The sequence below is a fragment of the Hakea prostrata genome, chromosome 7 (genome assembly GCF_041222555.1).
Source record: "Hakea prostrata isolate BN-2017 chromosome 7, UWA_Hpros_2, whole genome shotgun sequence".
In the NCBI taxonomy this organism is placed as follows: domain Eukaryota; kingdom Viridiplantae; phylum Streptophyta; class Magnoliopsida; order Proteales; family Proteaceae; genus Hakea; species Hakea prostrata.
Window position 1 is genome coordinate 66,091,611 of NC_142606.1, and position 16,893 is coordinate 66,108,503.

At 35.3% G+C, this 16,893-nt stretch overlaps 2 protein-coding genes across 2 annotated transcripts; both read right to left on the bottom strand.

Moving 5' to 3' along the window:
- Positions 1-604: 604 nt before the first annotated feature.
- LOC149011740 (UPF0481 protein At3g47200-like) lies at positions 605-1,597 on the bottom strand. The gene has a single exon (XM_089162746.1). The coding sequence runs from the start codon at positions 1,595-1,597 to the stop codon at positions 650-652; it is 948 nt and encodes a 315-aa protein (XP_089018872.1). The 3' UTR covers positions 605-649.
- A 7,693-nt stretch (positions 1,598-9,290) lies between these two features.
- On the bottom strand, positions 9,291-10,176 carry LOC149011741 (uncharacterized). Its single transcript, XM_089162747.1, has 3 exons — positions 9,751-10,176; positions 9,409-9,666; positions 9,291-9,365 (listed from the first exon to the last, which is right to left on the bottom strand). Exons 1-3 carry the CDS (start codon positions 10,174-10,176, stop codon positions 9,291-9,293), a joined length of 759 nt encoding a protein of 252 aa, XP_089018873.1.
- Between the last annotated feature and the right edge of the window lie 6,717 nt (positions 10,177-16,893).

A 16,893-nucleotide genomic window follows, 5' to 3' on the forward strand; every position in this document is an offset into this window, starting at 1 on the left:
ATGGCAGATTTGATGCAAAATGATCATTCTCCCCTGATAGAATGACCACTAGGAACTCAAATATAAAGCATGCATCTACCACCATAACCTTAACAAACTCATCTCCCAATGGTTTCAGAGTAACTTTTATGTGCTTTTGAATCCATTGGACAAGCCAATTGCTGAACCGACCATGAGTGATTGAAAAAGCAAAGTTGTACATGACTGAGTTGAATAGCCACAACTGCTACTGGAGAAGACACTCGAGCTGTTCAAGATGGGTATCACATAAAGATATTGGGTTTACATGGAAGAGTACTGATCCCAATCTTGAGTATGAGGAGATGTAAACCTAACTAACAAAATCACATAAACCTAGACTGATTAAAGCCAAACGTTTTCCCCAACTATTTCATGAGCTCTCATAGGAGTGGATGTGCTAGACCTCATAGGTAGAGGTGGTAAGTCCAAACGTTAGACAATTTTTGATGTCCATAATGGGGTTGGGGGTGTTCAAGAAGAGAGATTCATGTCTCCACTACAGTACTTCAATCACCAAACACATGGAACAAAAACAAGCAAATATGGCACATGCAACACATATTGGCCAGGATTATCTAAGACTATAGAAAGTGATACATGACACAGAGTTTTGAGTACGCCTTCATTTTTAAATTTGTAAGAGAGAACAAATAGTCTGTATTATTGCCAAGATGATGACGAGCACTGCAGCAGCGACTGAAATTCCTGCCCATGGCGAGTTGAAATAAGTTTGCCTCAAATTTGCCATCCATTTATTCCATGATTTATTGTAATAACCATTCAAATCCTTGACAACACCACTGAAGTAAGGACCCACTAAAACACCTTTGCCAATGTTATTAAATATAGCCGCCACAACTTCTGGGCTGCCAAGACCGTTTTTAATAATTTCTTTCTCTGTTAGCAAGGCCACATCCCTATTAGTGTCAATGAGGCTACCCATGAAGTCTGCAAGGGCTGTGAAGTAGCGACAAGTGGTGGGTTTACCTTGCTCAAAGGCTATAAGGTTTCTAAGGAGAAATTCTGTTTCATCAAACATTTCTATAGTTGGGATTGTCAATACTCCTTTTTCCGTGTCAAAATGTATGTCAAATAAATTAGAAGCATTCTTCTTCTTCTGGAACTTGATACCAGCACTCTTAAGTTGCGATGCATTACAAGCAAGCTCCAGATATGATTGATTGGATGGTATCTCCCATGGAGATGATGGGATGAGAACACATCTTAAAAGATCAAGAATATGCTTTGGTCCACCCTCTGACGGTAGTAATGATTCTAATTCTTCAGCACTAGAAAGGATTGGGCCACTTAACGTTCCTTTGACGAACGAGTCATATACATAATAACTGAATGAGAACTCATGATCGCGATTAAATAGTAGGAAATCTAAATGCTTGAGAACCGAAAAAGGGAGCTGATTTTCAAACATAACCATGTCCATAGAAATTTCAGCAGCCCATGAAGCATCCAATACCAAATGGCTATTCTCACCCGTATTCATTATGTCAAGGAACTCAAGTATAAAGCAGCTATCAATCACCATCATCTTAACAAACTCACCTTTTCCTAGATTCATGGTGTCTGAATAATAACATTTGCGAGCTTCTTCCTCCAAACAATTGAGAGCCTTCACACAAAACTCAAAGGTTTTCCGGCATCGGTTTAGAAGGCGATCCAGATACTACAACTTAACTGTTTCTGTGATCCATAAGTGTTCATCATTATGATGCAGAAGGCCAATTGAGACCAAGCGAGGTCTGTACGCATCTGGCTTTTGCTCGTAAAGCATTCTAGCGACAGGGTATATATGACAACGAGATCGGGACGAACTGACCTTGTTTAGCTTTTCTTCGACGGACTCGATCATGATCTTAATTTCGTCAGTGCTCTGTTGGGAATCATGATGTCAACTTTTTCTTTAATTACACATCTAGTAAAATCACTAACTTAAAGTTTTCATTCAAAAATGTTGTAGAATCACGAGCTAAGTTAAAGAACCAGCAGTAGTATGAACTGACCTGTTCTTGTTCTTCCTCCTCGGACTCGATCAGTTTCTTGGTTTCATCATCGTTGTTCATAAATGTACTAGAATCACCAGAAAAACTAGAAGCATTTGCCATTGAATGAAGCTCCATAACTAGTGTTATTTTCAACTAAGAAGAAGAGGAAAGAACACTCCTACCACAGAGGTGTAATAATCAATTAGTAAAGTTGCAGGAAACAAAACAATATGAAGTTCCTTCTAAGCTATGCGGTTTGGTTTGTGCAGGTAAAACCACCTATTAATCTTGCTAAGAAAGAAAGCTGGCCTCAGAAGTGCTAGACGATACAAAAACTGATAAATGCGTGTATCAATCGTTGACGATCAGTGAGTCTTTTGCATTTTTTACTTTTTTTCTTTCTCATCAATAAAGAAAGGGCTCTACCAAAAACAGAATAATTGAGTAGAGGAGACTAAAGGAAGGCCCCCACCAAAAGCAGAATAATTGAGTAGAGGAGACATAGCTGATACAAGAAATGACAAAAGCAAGCAACTTGCGAATTGTACAATCTCATTAGCTGCCCCACATTGGACTTGAACTAGAGATCTTGTATGTGAAGTAGATCATCCCAGCCATGACCGAATCAATAAGTTCATTTTTCATTCTTCGCAAATGCATCATACATGGCTCAGCTGTATTATGCTCCCTCAAGTGTGGTAGTCTCCCCTTCTTTTCTGTTTTTTATGAAATAACTTGAATGAGATTGCTTTTTATTTGGTTCTCATGCAAGTTTTAGGAAGACACCCTTTGCTATGAATAAACTCCCTAGCTTTCGATACCCATGCCAAAATCTTCTAATTTATATAACATTTTTTCTTTTTTTTGCTTTTTTGATTTGGTCACTTGCTTTCTTTGTCATTATTTTTTTCTCTCGATTAATGTCTCTATTTTTTGCCTCTGCTTTCATTTTCATTTTTCTTATTTGCCCCATTATAGCTTGGGTCAAGGTCGGTTGTAGATTATTGGATTCACTTATTTACTAAGATGGCACGATCACAACCCTAAAATAATACAAGAAACGAAGTAGAGGATGTGGACTAGATTTAATTTGATTGAAATATTTTCCAAGACACCTCTGTTCTTTTTATCTCATTTAACCTAATTGACCGTTTGTTTGATAGAATACAATGGGGTGGATAAAATGTGAAAGGAAAAGTTCATCGATTTCAATGAAATCCCAAAATTTAACTTTATTGCCCCATTGGAGTAGAAAAATGAGTAAATATACATTAAAAAAAAATCATTTGTGAAAAACTTTAACTTATCTTGTGGGGTCCACATATGTGATTTTTCATTAACATTTGAGTTTTTTACATTCGAGTCTCTTTAGTGGACCATAAATTAATGTTGGGTCTCCTTAATGCAATATATTACATGTGGGTCCCAATCAAACTAATATTGTTAGCCGTCATTAAGTATATTCTAATTTGACAAATCACTGTAAATAACTTTCTTTTAATCTAGCGTGCTCCAAGTCTCCAACACCATATTGAGAAAATAATATTAAAGCATTACCTTCTAGCAATAAAATTAATAAAAAATAGCGAAGAAGATAATATTGAAAATTTCTTATTAACCGATAAAAAAAGACCTTAGTTAAAGTCTAATTGACTTAGATTAATAATGGAAAGAAAAGTAAGTGCGGTATTAGTTGGAGAGGAATAATTATTTTTCGATAATAAAACAATGGAGTCAAGGAATCAAAGAGAAACTAAAAGGAACCAGCATCACAATCCGCTTGAAGGATCTCCTCCAACCCGTGGGGAACATCCTGAAAGAACATCCAAGAGCACTCCAAATCAAGTGGAAACTTAGACATCCAATCAGCAGCCTTATTAGCAACACATCCAACATATACGCATCGCGTACTCGCCATCTCATGCAGCAAAACACCAATCCGCTCAACTAAATGACCAAACCGCCCACGATCCACACAACATGGAAAAATTCTTTGTTGGTGTGAAAATTGGTACTAAACTGATTTTAAAATGAAAAATAAAATAAAGCAACTTGCAAATTTAAAAATGTTATTAACGAGTACAAACTTTGTTTTCGGCTTAGCTCTCCCATGAACCTACTCAGATTCATTATTCAATGTTACAATTGTTTATTCATAATGTAGGAGGTAATCTTTGGAAAAGTAAGTGCCGTATTAGTTGGAGAGGAAAAATTCTATGTTCGTGCGAAAATTGGTACTAACTGAATTTAAAATGAAAAATAAATAAAATAAAGCAACTTGCAAATTTTAAAATGTCATGGAAAATTCAGAGACTTTTCCTTTACGGTCATTTAACGAATACAAACTTCGTTTTTGGCTTAGCTCTCCCATGAACTTGCTAAAATTCATTATTCCAATGTCACAATTCTTTATTCAAAATGTATTAGTATCTTTCAGAAAAGCTAGCAATTGATAGAGCACGAATGACTAACAAACAAAATCGTCTATGACTAACGAGTCTATTTGCTTCTTTTCTTTCTATGCTCTATTTTATTATTTTAGAATATACCATTAAATTCGGAATCTTCTTTTGTATAGGTTAATGTTTGCTCCTAATTTTATATTAACTTTTTGAAACTTGTCGATTGTGTGTAATCTTTTGCCATTTATTTTTGTCTTTCTTTTATAAAAACCCACCAAACATGATTATGTCTGTTTCTTTCTCATATTTGCTTTCAAGATTTTTTTTTTTTTCTCCCTTTTCGTGTGCAAGTGTGAAAGAAGTTGAGAATTTGAATTATATCCTTGGGCTAGGATCTCTCCCCTGTATATAAGCTCTCCTTAAAGGATTAGTTGAGCTGTGCCTAAGCTAGCCCAAGTACCTTCCTCACTGGTTCCTACTCAAATTAGAAAACCACTAACTCATAAAACGAAATCTAGGACGTCTAGAGGCATCCACATAAAGTTCATTAAGGATTGAAGCTGACCAAGGAATGTTAATATCAGAAGTTCCTGTCCTAGCTGCCGAATTTGCCAAAATATCTGCCACTGTATTAGTTTCAAGATAGCAATATGAAATCTTCCAATCTATACTCGGTAAACATTCTTGTAACTCTCTCCACATATGAAAGATATACCAAGGTATTTTCTTCTGATGTACTAATGTCACACCCCACCCGCCGGTCTCGGTTATTCGCCCGACAACCCGTGGGAGTGAACCGTCACAGAATCCACGATCTTACCCATCAATAATAATAAACACAAGTATAGACAATCAAGAGCAAGAATAAGTGCAATAATATATCAAAAGGTTACAAGAGTCCAAATACTTCGATAAAATCAATGAACAAAACCAAGGAAAGAAAATCAAGAATCAAAAGTAAGATCGAGTTCAGTGGAGGCAAAAAGAATAAACTAAATAATTTTCTTTTTAGTTTCTTTTTCTTGATCTAAATAATATTTCTCATGAATAAAAAGGAAAGGGGGTCCTCTAATCTTCATCTATACACTCCTCAAATATCCTGGCAATCTGCTTCCTTCTTCCATCAATGGGTGCTATAAGCGCACTTCACACATCCGCAAGAGGCTTCATGCTCTACAAGTTCATGTACCATTGTCTGTGTCACATTAGCTTCATAAGAGAAGGCTCTTTCATACAAATCATCTCCAACTTCCGACGTTGTGCAACCATCTGTACAGTTTATATAATACATACAACTGAAGGAATGAGCTCTAACGAACTCAGTAAGGAACATACAATTCTCATATATATATCAATACAATCCTACAAATGCACATATGAAATGATATGGATGGTATGCAGAAATATGAATGCTACTAAGATCTAACTATGCAAGTCTCTAACAGCTGACATGCTTTAAGATATACACCAGCCCTCCTCTGGGTAGGTCTAGTCACTCTGATCCAACAAGGACTGGTTACCTCTGTAGGGATCCTTGGCAAAGGGGTAAGTCCACACCTGGCTCTCAAACCATGGCTGGGGTTAAGTCAACACTCTCTCACCATGACCATTGGCAATGAGTACTGGCGCATGTCGAGGTTTCTAATCCAATGTAAGTCATAATGGTAACATACTATATGAAGTCCAAATACTTCCCCTATGGCACCAACCAACTCGGTTTAGTATTCTTCGCAACCTATGATTGAGAACCCTCACGAACTGGCTACCACTGTTGGACTCCACTCCTTAACCCTATGGTCATCCACATATTATTGGGGCGGATGCTCTCATGACTCCTCACGACACCCGGTCCGCTCCTTGGATGTCCATGAGCCCAACCCTAACATATGCAACCCTACCATTGCATGACCAATAGTGGACCACTGAGTCTCCGCACGGGACTGGTTACTGCTGTAGGATGAAACAGAGTCACGTCACCATTGTCACGGGTCACCCGGTTTCAATTCCCCTGCCGAAAGGGTAATAGCATGTGGGGTACCTAGCCATGCAATTCTAGACTCTCCTAGGTATGTCATCCAGTAATCATGATAGTACTAGAGGCATCAGTGAGCATGTGTCCCATACCACAACCCTCTGATATCTCTAGCCAAGATATCCCAATGGAATACCCCTTCCATCACAACTACACTCTTTATCATACCATGAACAGTTGTGCAATATCATAAAAGATGAAGTACATCAAAGAACACCACAAACAACAAGTATACAATAAGATTCACATGCTTTATACAATTACAGCAAGTTACATGATCAAAGAATAGTAAATCGAACAGCTGAATCATCATGTATATGTAATTGCATATAAATAAGAATGCATGTCCTTACCTGTAATTTAGTAGAAGTCCTTTAAATTGCAATCCAAACACAATTATAAAACTTTAAGTAGAAACAGAGGACACCTATATGCAGGTTTACAAGAATGTATAAGAGTCAAGAGTCAAAACAAATCCAAAATCAAACCTACACAGTCATTGGAAACCAACCGGTTGCTTGTGCCGGTCGCTTAAGTTAAGCGACCTCCACAAGCGACCACCCCTGTTTCAGATAGTTTCCAACTCTGAAAATTAGACTTTTGATCATCCGATTTCAATCGTTTTGGGATGATCTTAGTCCGAATTTCAATCTTAATAGGTCTAGAACAAAGGGGGTAACAAGAAACCCTAAAATTAACAAAGATCAACCACCCAAATCATTCCCCTTGATGAGATCCATCCATTAAAAAAATGCGGGGATTCATTTCTGGACAAGATCCCATCAAGAACATTGGAAAGGGAGCTACAACTAATCAATTGGGTAACCACTAACAAAATGGCGATGGGTTCATATCAATTAGAGGTTAAAAAGAAGAGAATAGCAGATGGAGATTCATTACCTTAACCAGAATCACCAGATATAATAGAGGGATATCTCCAAATGACTAACAGCACTTCGCCCACCTTCCAGCACGTTTCCATTGCCGCCTAACCGCCCAAAATAGCAATCCCAAACATAATAATGTGTTAATAGGGCGAGGGTTGCTATTTATAAAAAATAGGGGGCAAAATAGGGCATTTTCCCCCAAGTAGAACCTGGTGGTCGCTTAAGGTGGTCGCTTGGTTTAATCAATCGCCAGTAACAACCGCCCCCAAGTATATTGCTATACAAGGGTTCTTTGCTGAGGGGTTGAAACCCAAACACAACCTAGCCCTAATCAACACATGGGGGAGGTCTTACCTTCATTCCGGAAGTCTCCAAACACCACTTGCCTTCTATCAAAGATCCAACTTCCCAAGAAAGGGGTTCTTCAACAAGAGAATCCAGATCCATGGGTTTAGGGTATGGATCATGGACTTCTATCTGGACACTCCACAAATTAATCCGACTAGACCTTTGGGTTCTCGGACTTGCAATATGGATTCCGGGTTAGAAATACGGGGGTTGTTACAACTAAAGTCACCACAGCTTTTGAATCACTTTATACCCAAAGCTTTGTAATTTATAAATGCCTTGCCCAACGTAATCCGTGAATGAAAGTTTCCAATTCAGCCTCAAAGTTGGTTTTAACATCTAAAAAAATACTGAAGTTGAAACCCACCGCAACAACTTCATTTCGAAATACTCCTCCACCGCCAGACCTTCCTGGATTGCCTAAAGAAGACCCATCAATATTTAGTTTAACCCATCCTACAGCAGCAGGACACCAAAAAATTTCTTGTGGAGGAGCAACACTAAAGACAGAGAAGTGAAGGCCCACTCTTCTTGCATCAGAAAAAATGGTAGGAGTTACTTTTCTCCCATCCATTTTAAAGCCAAACTGTACTAAGTCTGAAAAAAATTAAACTCACTACTTCATCAGTCCTAAAATTTAAAATTTCAAACCGGATTTGATTGCGAACCATCCAAAGAAAGTATAAAAGCAAACAGCATCCATTAATCCAAGCAGTCTGTAAAGGAGACTGTGAAGCCTAGTGTTTCCAAGCCTTGAATGACTCTACAATCAAATCTTTTACTGTTCAGTAATAACCAAACTTTGCTGCAAAAGCTTCTCCCCATCCACGTGAAAATGTGCAATGAAGAAAGAGATGTCATATGTCCTCTGAAGCTTTACCACATAGATTACAACGAGAGGCCAGCATAATCCCTTTCCGAGTCAACAAGGCATCAACAGTTAGCCTATCATGAAAAAGTCTCAAACAGAAAACTTGTTGTCTAGGCTGCAAAGAAGTCTTCCAAATACTTTTTGCCCATTCCAATTGTTCTCCTTTTCTACGATAGAGATCCCATGTCGATCGAAACTAAACTCTCCCCCCACCAAACCTTGCCAATGACAAACATCAACAAAACCAGTACAAGGAACATGATATAACATAATAAGAGAGATTACCTCTTGAAATTTGGCATTGACGGAAATCTCCACTCCCCTTGCTTTAAACAATCTGCAACAATCAATTTCAAATGACCCTCTAGATCTAGAGGAATACCAACATAGTTTACAATAGTAACATTCCCCAACCATCTGTCAAACTAGAAATTAATATTCTGACCATCTCCAATTGACCATCGTTCATGGGCTTGAACAAAACCCCCTAAACCTTCCTCAATCCCAACATCAAAGATGACTGCTGCCCATAAATCTTTAAATTTCCCCTTTTGTCCACCATCTTTCCCTTTAAAAAGTGAGCTAAACTAGAGTGTTTATATTTAATTATCCAAGCCAATTTGCATAAGGATGCAAAATTGACATATCTTAATCTCCGAATACCCAAACCACCCTCACATTTTGGAGTACATAGTTTTGCCCAAGACACTGTAATCTTCTTGACAGCCTCTATACTCCTTGTCCAAATGAAGTTACGCATCCAAGCCTTTGCTTGAGAAATAATAGAGCTAGGCCACCAGTACACTGAAAAAATATAAATCGGCATGCTAGGAATAACTGAACGTACCAACTCCAATATTCCTGCCAAAGATAACAGCTTTCCACACCACCCTTGTAGCTGATTCTTAATCTTGTCTAAAACTGGCAGCAATCTGACAAGAGTAACTCTTCCTTTAAAAATATCTACCCCCAGATATAGAGTAGGAAAGAGAGCAATTGAGATACTTAACATGTCCACAATTTTCTGTTTCCGACTAGGAGGCACACGTCCAAGAAAAAGCTTACTCTTCTCCAAACTGATATGTTGACCCGAAAATTCTTGACACTTCGATAAGAAAATTTTCAAAGCTTTAACATAACATAAAGAAGCATTTGAAAAAAAAAAAATATCATCAACATACATTAGTACGGAAGGAACTTCTACTCCCCTAGGACCTGACAAATCTTTCAATCTACCAATAGCTATCAAAGAATGAAGGCCTCTACATAGTACCTCTTCTGCATGAAGAAAAAGAAGAGGAGATAAAGAGTCCCCTTGCTGAAGTCCTTTCTCAACCCCAAAGAATCCAACTGGTCTCCCATTCAATAAAATTGAGATTCTAGTAGACTGGAGCATCTCATTAATCCAACCAACCCATCCCTCCCATGATAGAGTATCATAAGCCTTCATAATATCAATCTTAATTCTCATCCCTCCCCCTCTAACAGAAGAATGTAAAATATTTGTAAGTTCGGAAGCTACAACAATATTTTCAGAAATCATCTTACCTTTCTGGAAAGCTCCTTGCTCCTCAGAAATAAGCTTAAGCAATAGATGATTCAGCTGAGAAGCCATTATCTTTGAAAATGCTTTGCAAAAAAAATTCCCCATACATAGAAGCCAAAATTTGTCCAGTGTAGCTGCATTTTGCACCTTGGGAACTAAAGTGAGGAAACAATTATTTACCCCTTTTGGAAGTTTCTCTTTTTGAAAGAAGGATCGAATTGCAGCCCCAAAATCAGCAAAAACAATATCCTAGCATTTGCAGAAAAAACTTCCCGAAAAGCCATCTGGTCCTGGAGAACTGTTAGAATCTAGGTCCCATACCACTCCTTTGATCTCCTCATTAGAGGACAAACCTTCAAGTAATAAACAATCATCATCCATCAGCACTTTTGGAATTACAGACAACAACTCTGGATGACCCAAGTAGGAACCAGTTTGATGATAGTTTTCAAAGTAAGTCACCACATAATCCTGCAATTCAACCGAACTTGATGTCCAAGTGTCATCCATTCTTCACAAAGATTTAATAGAGTTTTTATTCCTTCGAAGTTTAGTAGAGAGATGGAAAAATTTTGAATTCCTATTTCCCTCCCTCAACCACCTAACCTTTTCTTTCTGCCGAAGAAGAGAGTCCAGATGATCCATTGCTTGTATAAGTTTTGACTTCAAGGAAGCCTCTTGATCAAAATATCCATCTGTCATATCAAGTTGATCAATATTAGTTTGAAAAGATTATAGATCTTTCTCTGCTTGCTGTACTTCAATAAAAACCAGGCTTTAAGACGCTGCTTAGCATTCTTTAAATCTCAATTATATTTTTTTTTCTAATGAGGTATGACTTATAAACCTAGTCAAGGAGCTAAGCCCTAGTGTAAGCCCTAGTGTCTAGTCAGGGAGCTAAGCCCTAGTGTCTTTCTTTCTTTCTTTCTTTTTCTTTTTTTTTTTTTTTTTTTTTTTTTAAGAAAAAAATTGCATATCAAATACACATAAATTGGCCGAGCACCTCACCTACCACAAAATACATATAGCTGAAGATAGGCTCTTTGAAGATAGCCTGAAGTGCCTGAAGTGCACGTAAACTAGCCTATACACCTCAATTACATGTTTTCTTAATGTTTCCTATCAAAGTGAATTCAAGACCTGAAATATTCTTTTTCAAGGGGTTATATATACACATAATAGTTTGAATTACACGTGCAAATGTATGGCATTTATTAAAATCAAGAAATAAACGATATATTTTTCAATGTGTATCTTTCTTCTTCTTTTTCTACACTATTGCTTCACAAAATTACTGTTACCACCCTCCCTTCTAATGGTGTTAAGTAGGTGTCAAGTTTGGATATGTAATGTCTATTTTTTCCCTTATTAAAATTAAAAAATCAAAAGATATGATACTAGGCCTCATTTATTTATTAATTAATTAAAAAGAAAAGAAAAAAAAAAACGAATGAGAAAACTACTATGAGAACTGACACACTAAGAATGAAGTTGACACACTTTGAAATATAAATCATTGGATTAGAAACTGCTATTTGATCAAGATATGATGATAATTGATGATTATGTCAAAATTTAATATGCAAGAATCTGTTTTTGTTGTAGTTCTGAAGAGTTAGAAGAATGTTCCTCCGAAACATTAACCATCATTCTCCCCTCTTTAATTATAAGAAGAAAGGAAGAAACTTTTTCGTTCAACACGAGAATTCATAGATGCTGGTCATAATGAACCAACAATAGCAAGCAAGCACTCATCATCATAGATATTTAAGTTGTTGTACGTACATCATGCCAGTCACAAGCAAAGAAGGCACCTAGGTGGCCAAGCTTACAATTTAATGACCCTTAAGAATAAAAAATAAATGAATAAACTAATTATATTTTTTCATAAAATTCTCACCAGTGTCCTTTACATGAACATGGACCATGTGTGAAATAATGGAAGTGAGTTCGATCCCTGATTATTTCTTCCTTATTAAAATTTAGATATCAATTTTGCCACATAGTGGCAGTCAACACACATTCTAAATTCTTCACAATTCTGATTGAAACCTCTGATTCCGAAGAGATCAACTCAAATTCAATTGTCAGCTTTGCTATTGAAGTGAAATCTCATCCTCCTCATTGCTAATATCAACGAAAACCTTTGATGCATTGGGAACATACCCAGATAACTTCAAGTCTTGAGTTATTTCATATAGCTTTGAGTATATACCAATGGATTGATGGTGGGCATGGTCTCCAGCTGATTGTTTTTTTGATGTAGATTTGATTGTTTCAAGCCCAGCTGATTGTTCTTTTTGATGTAGTTTTGATTGTTTCAAGACCAGCTGATTGTTTCTAGGGGAGCAAAGACAGTTCAAGTACAATATCCATTTCCCTACAAGCTGCATACATGTCAATCAGAGCATTTTCCAGTTTCAGATTAGAGTTGAAACCTTGGTCTTTCACAAAATAATGAGCACTCTTCGTGGTCTTCAAAACCCTTCAACTTAGCACAAGCTAATAGAACTGAGATTATTCATAATACCAAAGGAATTCGATCTCTACTAAAGTGAATAATTACTTCTATTAATTTTCTGTGTTGGGGAATCATTCATCTTAGCTGCATCATATTGTTACACCATAGACTGGTTGCCAACCTGAGAATGATTATATAATTCTAAGAAATGAAGCGCCGGTATGTTGGAACTGGATGAAAGAGAAGAAAGAAGAACATTAGGTAGGCAATAGCAATTTCATTAACATACGTAATCATTTTGGGTGAAAGAGATCACATCCACCCTCTTTTATAATGTGACCTACAACAAAAATCAAAGTTAAAAATAGAAGAAACAATAAAATTGTAATTGTTATAAATAATATTTATTATGGATGTCAATTACCCCCAAAGAGATTGTACTTCCAATTGAAGATCTCAACTACCTCAGGATGCAATATTGGTGAAGATCACAACCATCTCATTACACAATGTTGGCAGTCAATATTTCCATTCTATGCACCTTCTATCTTGGGTGGCAATCTATCCTTTCATATCAAGATTATCTTATTGTGTGTGAGAATCATAAATTGAATTTCTTTGTAGACTCTGATATTACCATATCAAAGAAGATGCTAATTCTATTATAAATATGTAATGACTAACTCAATAGAAGAGCTAAACTGATCTTGTCTTTCTTCTTTGTATTCTATATTTTCTCTTTATTTTATAACACGTTATCAGCAAGATTCCACTCGAAGTAATTGTGAATGACTCCGCTCGAAGTATTGCATTTTGAGAAAAAAGACAGCAAACTATGTATCATTATGTAATCTATTCCAAAGTGAAAAGAATGATCGACCTCCTCGCACGTTTTTGTAAACAATGGAGTTTACCTTGTCCATCTTGAAATGTAAGTGCATAATGATAAAAAGGTATGTGTTTTATTGAATCTAAGAATCAAACAAATAATAAGATATTAGGTTGCCTTAACAATTGTGGTTTGTCATTAACAATTGGTTTTATTTATTGTATATAGTGGTTGCTAACTTTGCACCACAAATATTGTTAAATACACCTGAAGTTGCAAGATTTGAAACTGTAAATGAATACAATTCTGCAGATGCACTTGAAGTTGCAAGATTTAAAACTATAAATGAGTACAGCTCTGCAGATGCACTTGGAGTTGCAAGATTTGAAATTGTAAATGAGTACAGTTCTGCAAATGCACTTGAAGTTGTAAGATTTGAAACTGTAAATGAATACAGTTCCGCAAATGCACATGAAGTTGCAAGATTTGAAACTGTAAATAAATACAGTTCTGCAGATTTTTTAAATTAATTCTACTATTGAAATTATGTGGAAAAAATATTATGGATGAGAATATGCCAGCAAATTTTCAAACTTCACATTTGTTGTTACAATAGCAATAAAAGGAGTTTTAAGAAATACTCTGAATGATATCATGTTTATTTGTGGTTGAGTAAAATAATTGACTATTAATGAAAAGTCATGAAGCTCGTTTTATTAGTACTGATCCATTCCCTGAAGTGAATGTAGTAATTCATAATATGCTTGAAAGAAGGCAAAATTATAATTATGGTCATAATTGTGGAAGATAACGAGGCAAAAGATGGAATGATTATCTCATTATGATTAAAATAAATAATAAAGATCCTCAATATAACTCTTCAATGAGTGAAGATAATATTTGTTATCGATGTGGTATAAAAGCCATTAGACATATATCTGTCATACTCCACAATATTTAATCAAGCTTTGTCAAACCTTAATTAAAGAAATAAAAATAATGTGGAGATAAATTGGATTTTCCAAAATCATGATACTTGAGCAATTTTTGTCTATAAAATGGATGATTTTGATGGCCTCACAGATACTGCACATCTAAATGCTACAAACTCCTTTGAATATAATAGTTGAAGATTTGATTATGTTAGTCAAGTTCAAATAAAAATAAAGTTAATATTATATTAGTTTGTAATTCTTTTCTCTTCAAATCTCATCTCATATATTAGTTTATCTTAAATTTAATATTTTTCTTCTATAATTTTTTTTATTGACTTCCTATATATCTTTTGATTTATTTTGTTTTCTTTTTGATGAAGAATGTGAATGATCTCTTATATGCTACGACGCATATTATACTTAGAAAACAAATATTTATCTTATTTGATGATGCAGAAGCCAATGTTCATATAATAATCGATAGTACAACATTGATTGGAAGTTCCGGAAGAGCTAATATATTATTATTTGGGAGATAAAAATTGGCTCTAAATAATTCATTAGTTTGTAGTAAGTCTCAAAGAAACTTGTTAAGCTTTGAAGCTATTTGCCAAAATGATTATCAGATTGAGACTACAAATAATGGTAAAAGTGAGTAACTATATATTACTACAAAAGTATTAGACATTTACTCCTAGTTTGAACTACATGAATATTCGCATGGTTGAAACACATGCTTGGGTAAATCAAAAGAACATTGATTCTGATAGTTTTATTATTTGGCATGACCGGTTGGACCATCCAGGATCAAGTATGATGCGAAAAATTATTGAAAATTCAATTGTCATCTATTGAATAACCAGAAGATTATTCAATTGAGTGAATTTTATTATTCTGCTTATTCTCAAGGAAAATCTATTATTAGATATTCACCAGCTAATGAGCCCATTCACCCATCATGTGGACCATTCAAATAATATATGATTTTAGTAAATGCATCTATAAAATGGTCACATGTATGTTCATTATGAACTCGCATTTGGTATTTGCAAAATTGTTTGCTCAAATAATTAGATTAAGAGCACAATTTATGGATTATAAGATAAAAACAATTTGTCTTGATAATGCTAGTGAATTTACATATCAAGCTTTATGATTATTGTATAACAACTGAGATCACAGTTGAATAGCCTATTGCTCATGTTTATATCCAAAATGGTTTGGTAAAATTATTTATTAAATGTCTCCAATTAATAGTTAAACCATTGTTTATGAGAACAAAGCATCATTTGTACGCATTAGGCCAAAAGGTTGTCATAAATTCTCCCTATTACAATTGGCTTATGGTCAGAAACAAAATATTTCTCATCTTAAAATTTTTTGGATATGCGCTTATATTCTAAGTGCTCCACCACAGCGCACAAATATTAGTTCCCAAATAAAATTGGAAATATATGTTGAATATGAATCTCCTTATATAATTCAATATCTAGCCAATGATATGAGATTTATTTAAAACAATACTTGCTGAGTATTATTTTGATGAATTAGTTTTTCCAACATGAGGGGAGAGAATAAACAGTTGGAAAAAGAGATTGATTGTATGCATTACCATTATCTCATTAGATCCTCGCACTGAGCACTGTGAACTTGAAGTTCAAAGGATAATGCAATAAATATTATGAATCAACTGCCATATTTGCTGACCTGCTAAGAGTTACTAAATCTCATATTCCAGCTGTAAATGCTCTGATTAGAATTGATGTCCCAGCAGGACAATCTATCAGTGCAAATGAAATTAAACCATGTTTAAAACGTGGAAGATCAATCGGTTCCAAGGATAAAATCCTAGAAAAGAAAAGGAGCAAATGATCAAGATGATTATAATATGGAGACAATTGATTATGAAAATCATGAAGGCATAACTTTCTATAAAACCCCAGAAGAGGTTCAGGTATCTGAAAATAATGAAGAGATCTCGATTAGTTATGTCATTGCAGGAAAAAGATGGAACCGAAAATATAAAGTTGTCGAGAACATTTTTGTATATTATATTATTGTTGAAATAATACAATAAGACGAGGATCTTGAACACAAATTTATTGATGAATGTATGAAGAAATGATTGGCCAAAACGTAAAGACGCAATTCAAGCAATATTGAATTCGCTTGAAAAATTAAAGTTTTTGGACTTATTGTCCAACATCTTAAGGTATAAAGCCAGTGGGGGTACAAATGAGTTTTCGTGAAAAAAATGAAATTGGGATATATAAATCATGAATTATGACACAAGAAATTTCGCAGAGGCCTGGCATTGATTACATGGAAATATGTTCTCTTGTGGTTGATGCAATCATCTTCAAATATCTTATTAGTCTGGCAGTATATGAAAATTTTGACATGCATTTAATGGATATTATTACAACCTATTTATATGGCTCACTCGAGTATGAAATTTATATGAAAATCTCTGAAAGATTCAAAATGTCTAAAGCACATTAAAATTCCCAGGAAATTTGTTTAATAAGACTTCAGAGATGATCATGACATATATGGTATAA

Bases quoted from the DNA above. Each gene is read 5' to 3' on its own strand.
- LOC149011740 (XM_089162746.1), bottom strand. From the start codon at position 1,597: ATGAATCTAGGAAAAGGTGAGTTTGTTAAGATGATGGTGATTGATAGC.
- LOC149011741 (XM_089162747.1), bottom strand. From the start codon at position 10,176: ATGGCTTCTCAGCTGAATCATCTATTGCTTAAGCTTATTTCTGAGGAG. The intron at 9,667-9,750 runs GTACTAATGTAT...TTCTTATCGAAG, and splicing joins GGGGAGTAGAAGTTCCTTCC to TGTCAAGAATTTTCGGGTCA. The intron at 9,366-9,408 runs GTACGTTCAGTT...ATATTTTTTCAG, and splicing joins TGGCAGGAATATTGGAGTTG to TGTACTGGTGGCCTAGCTCT.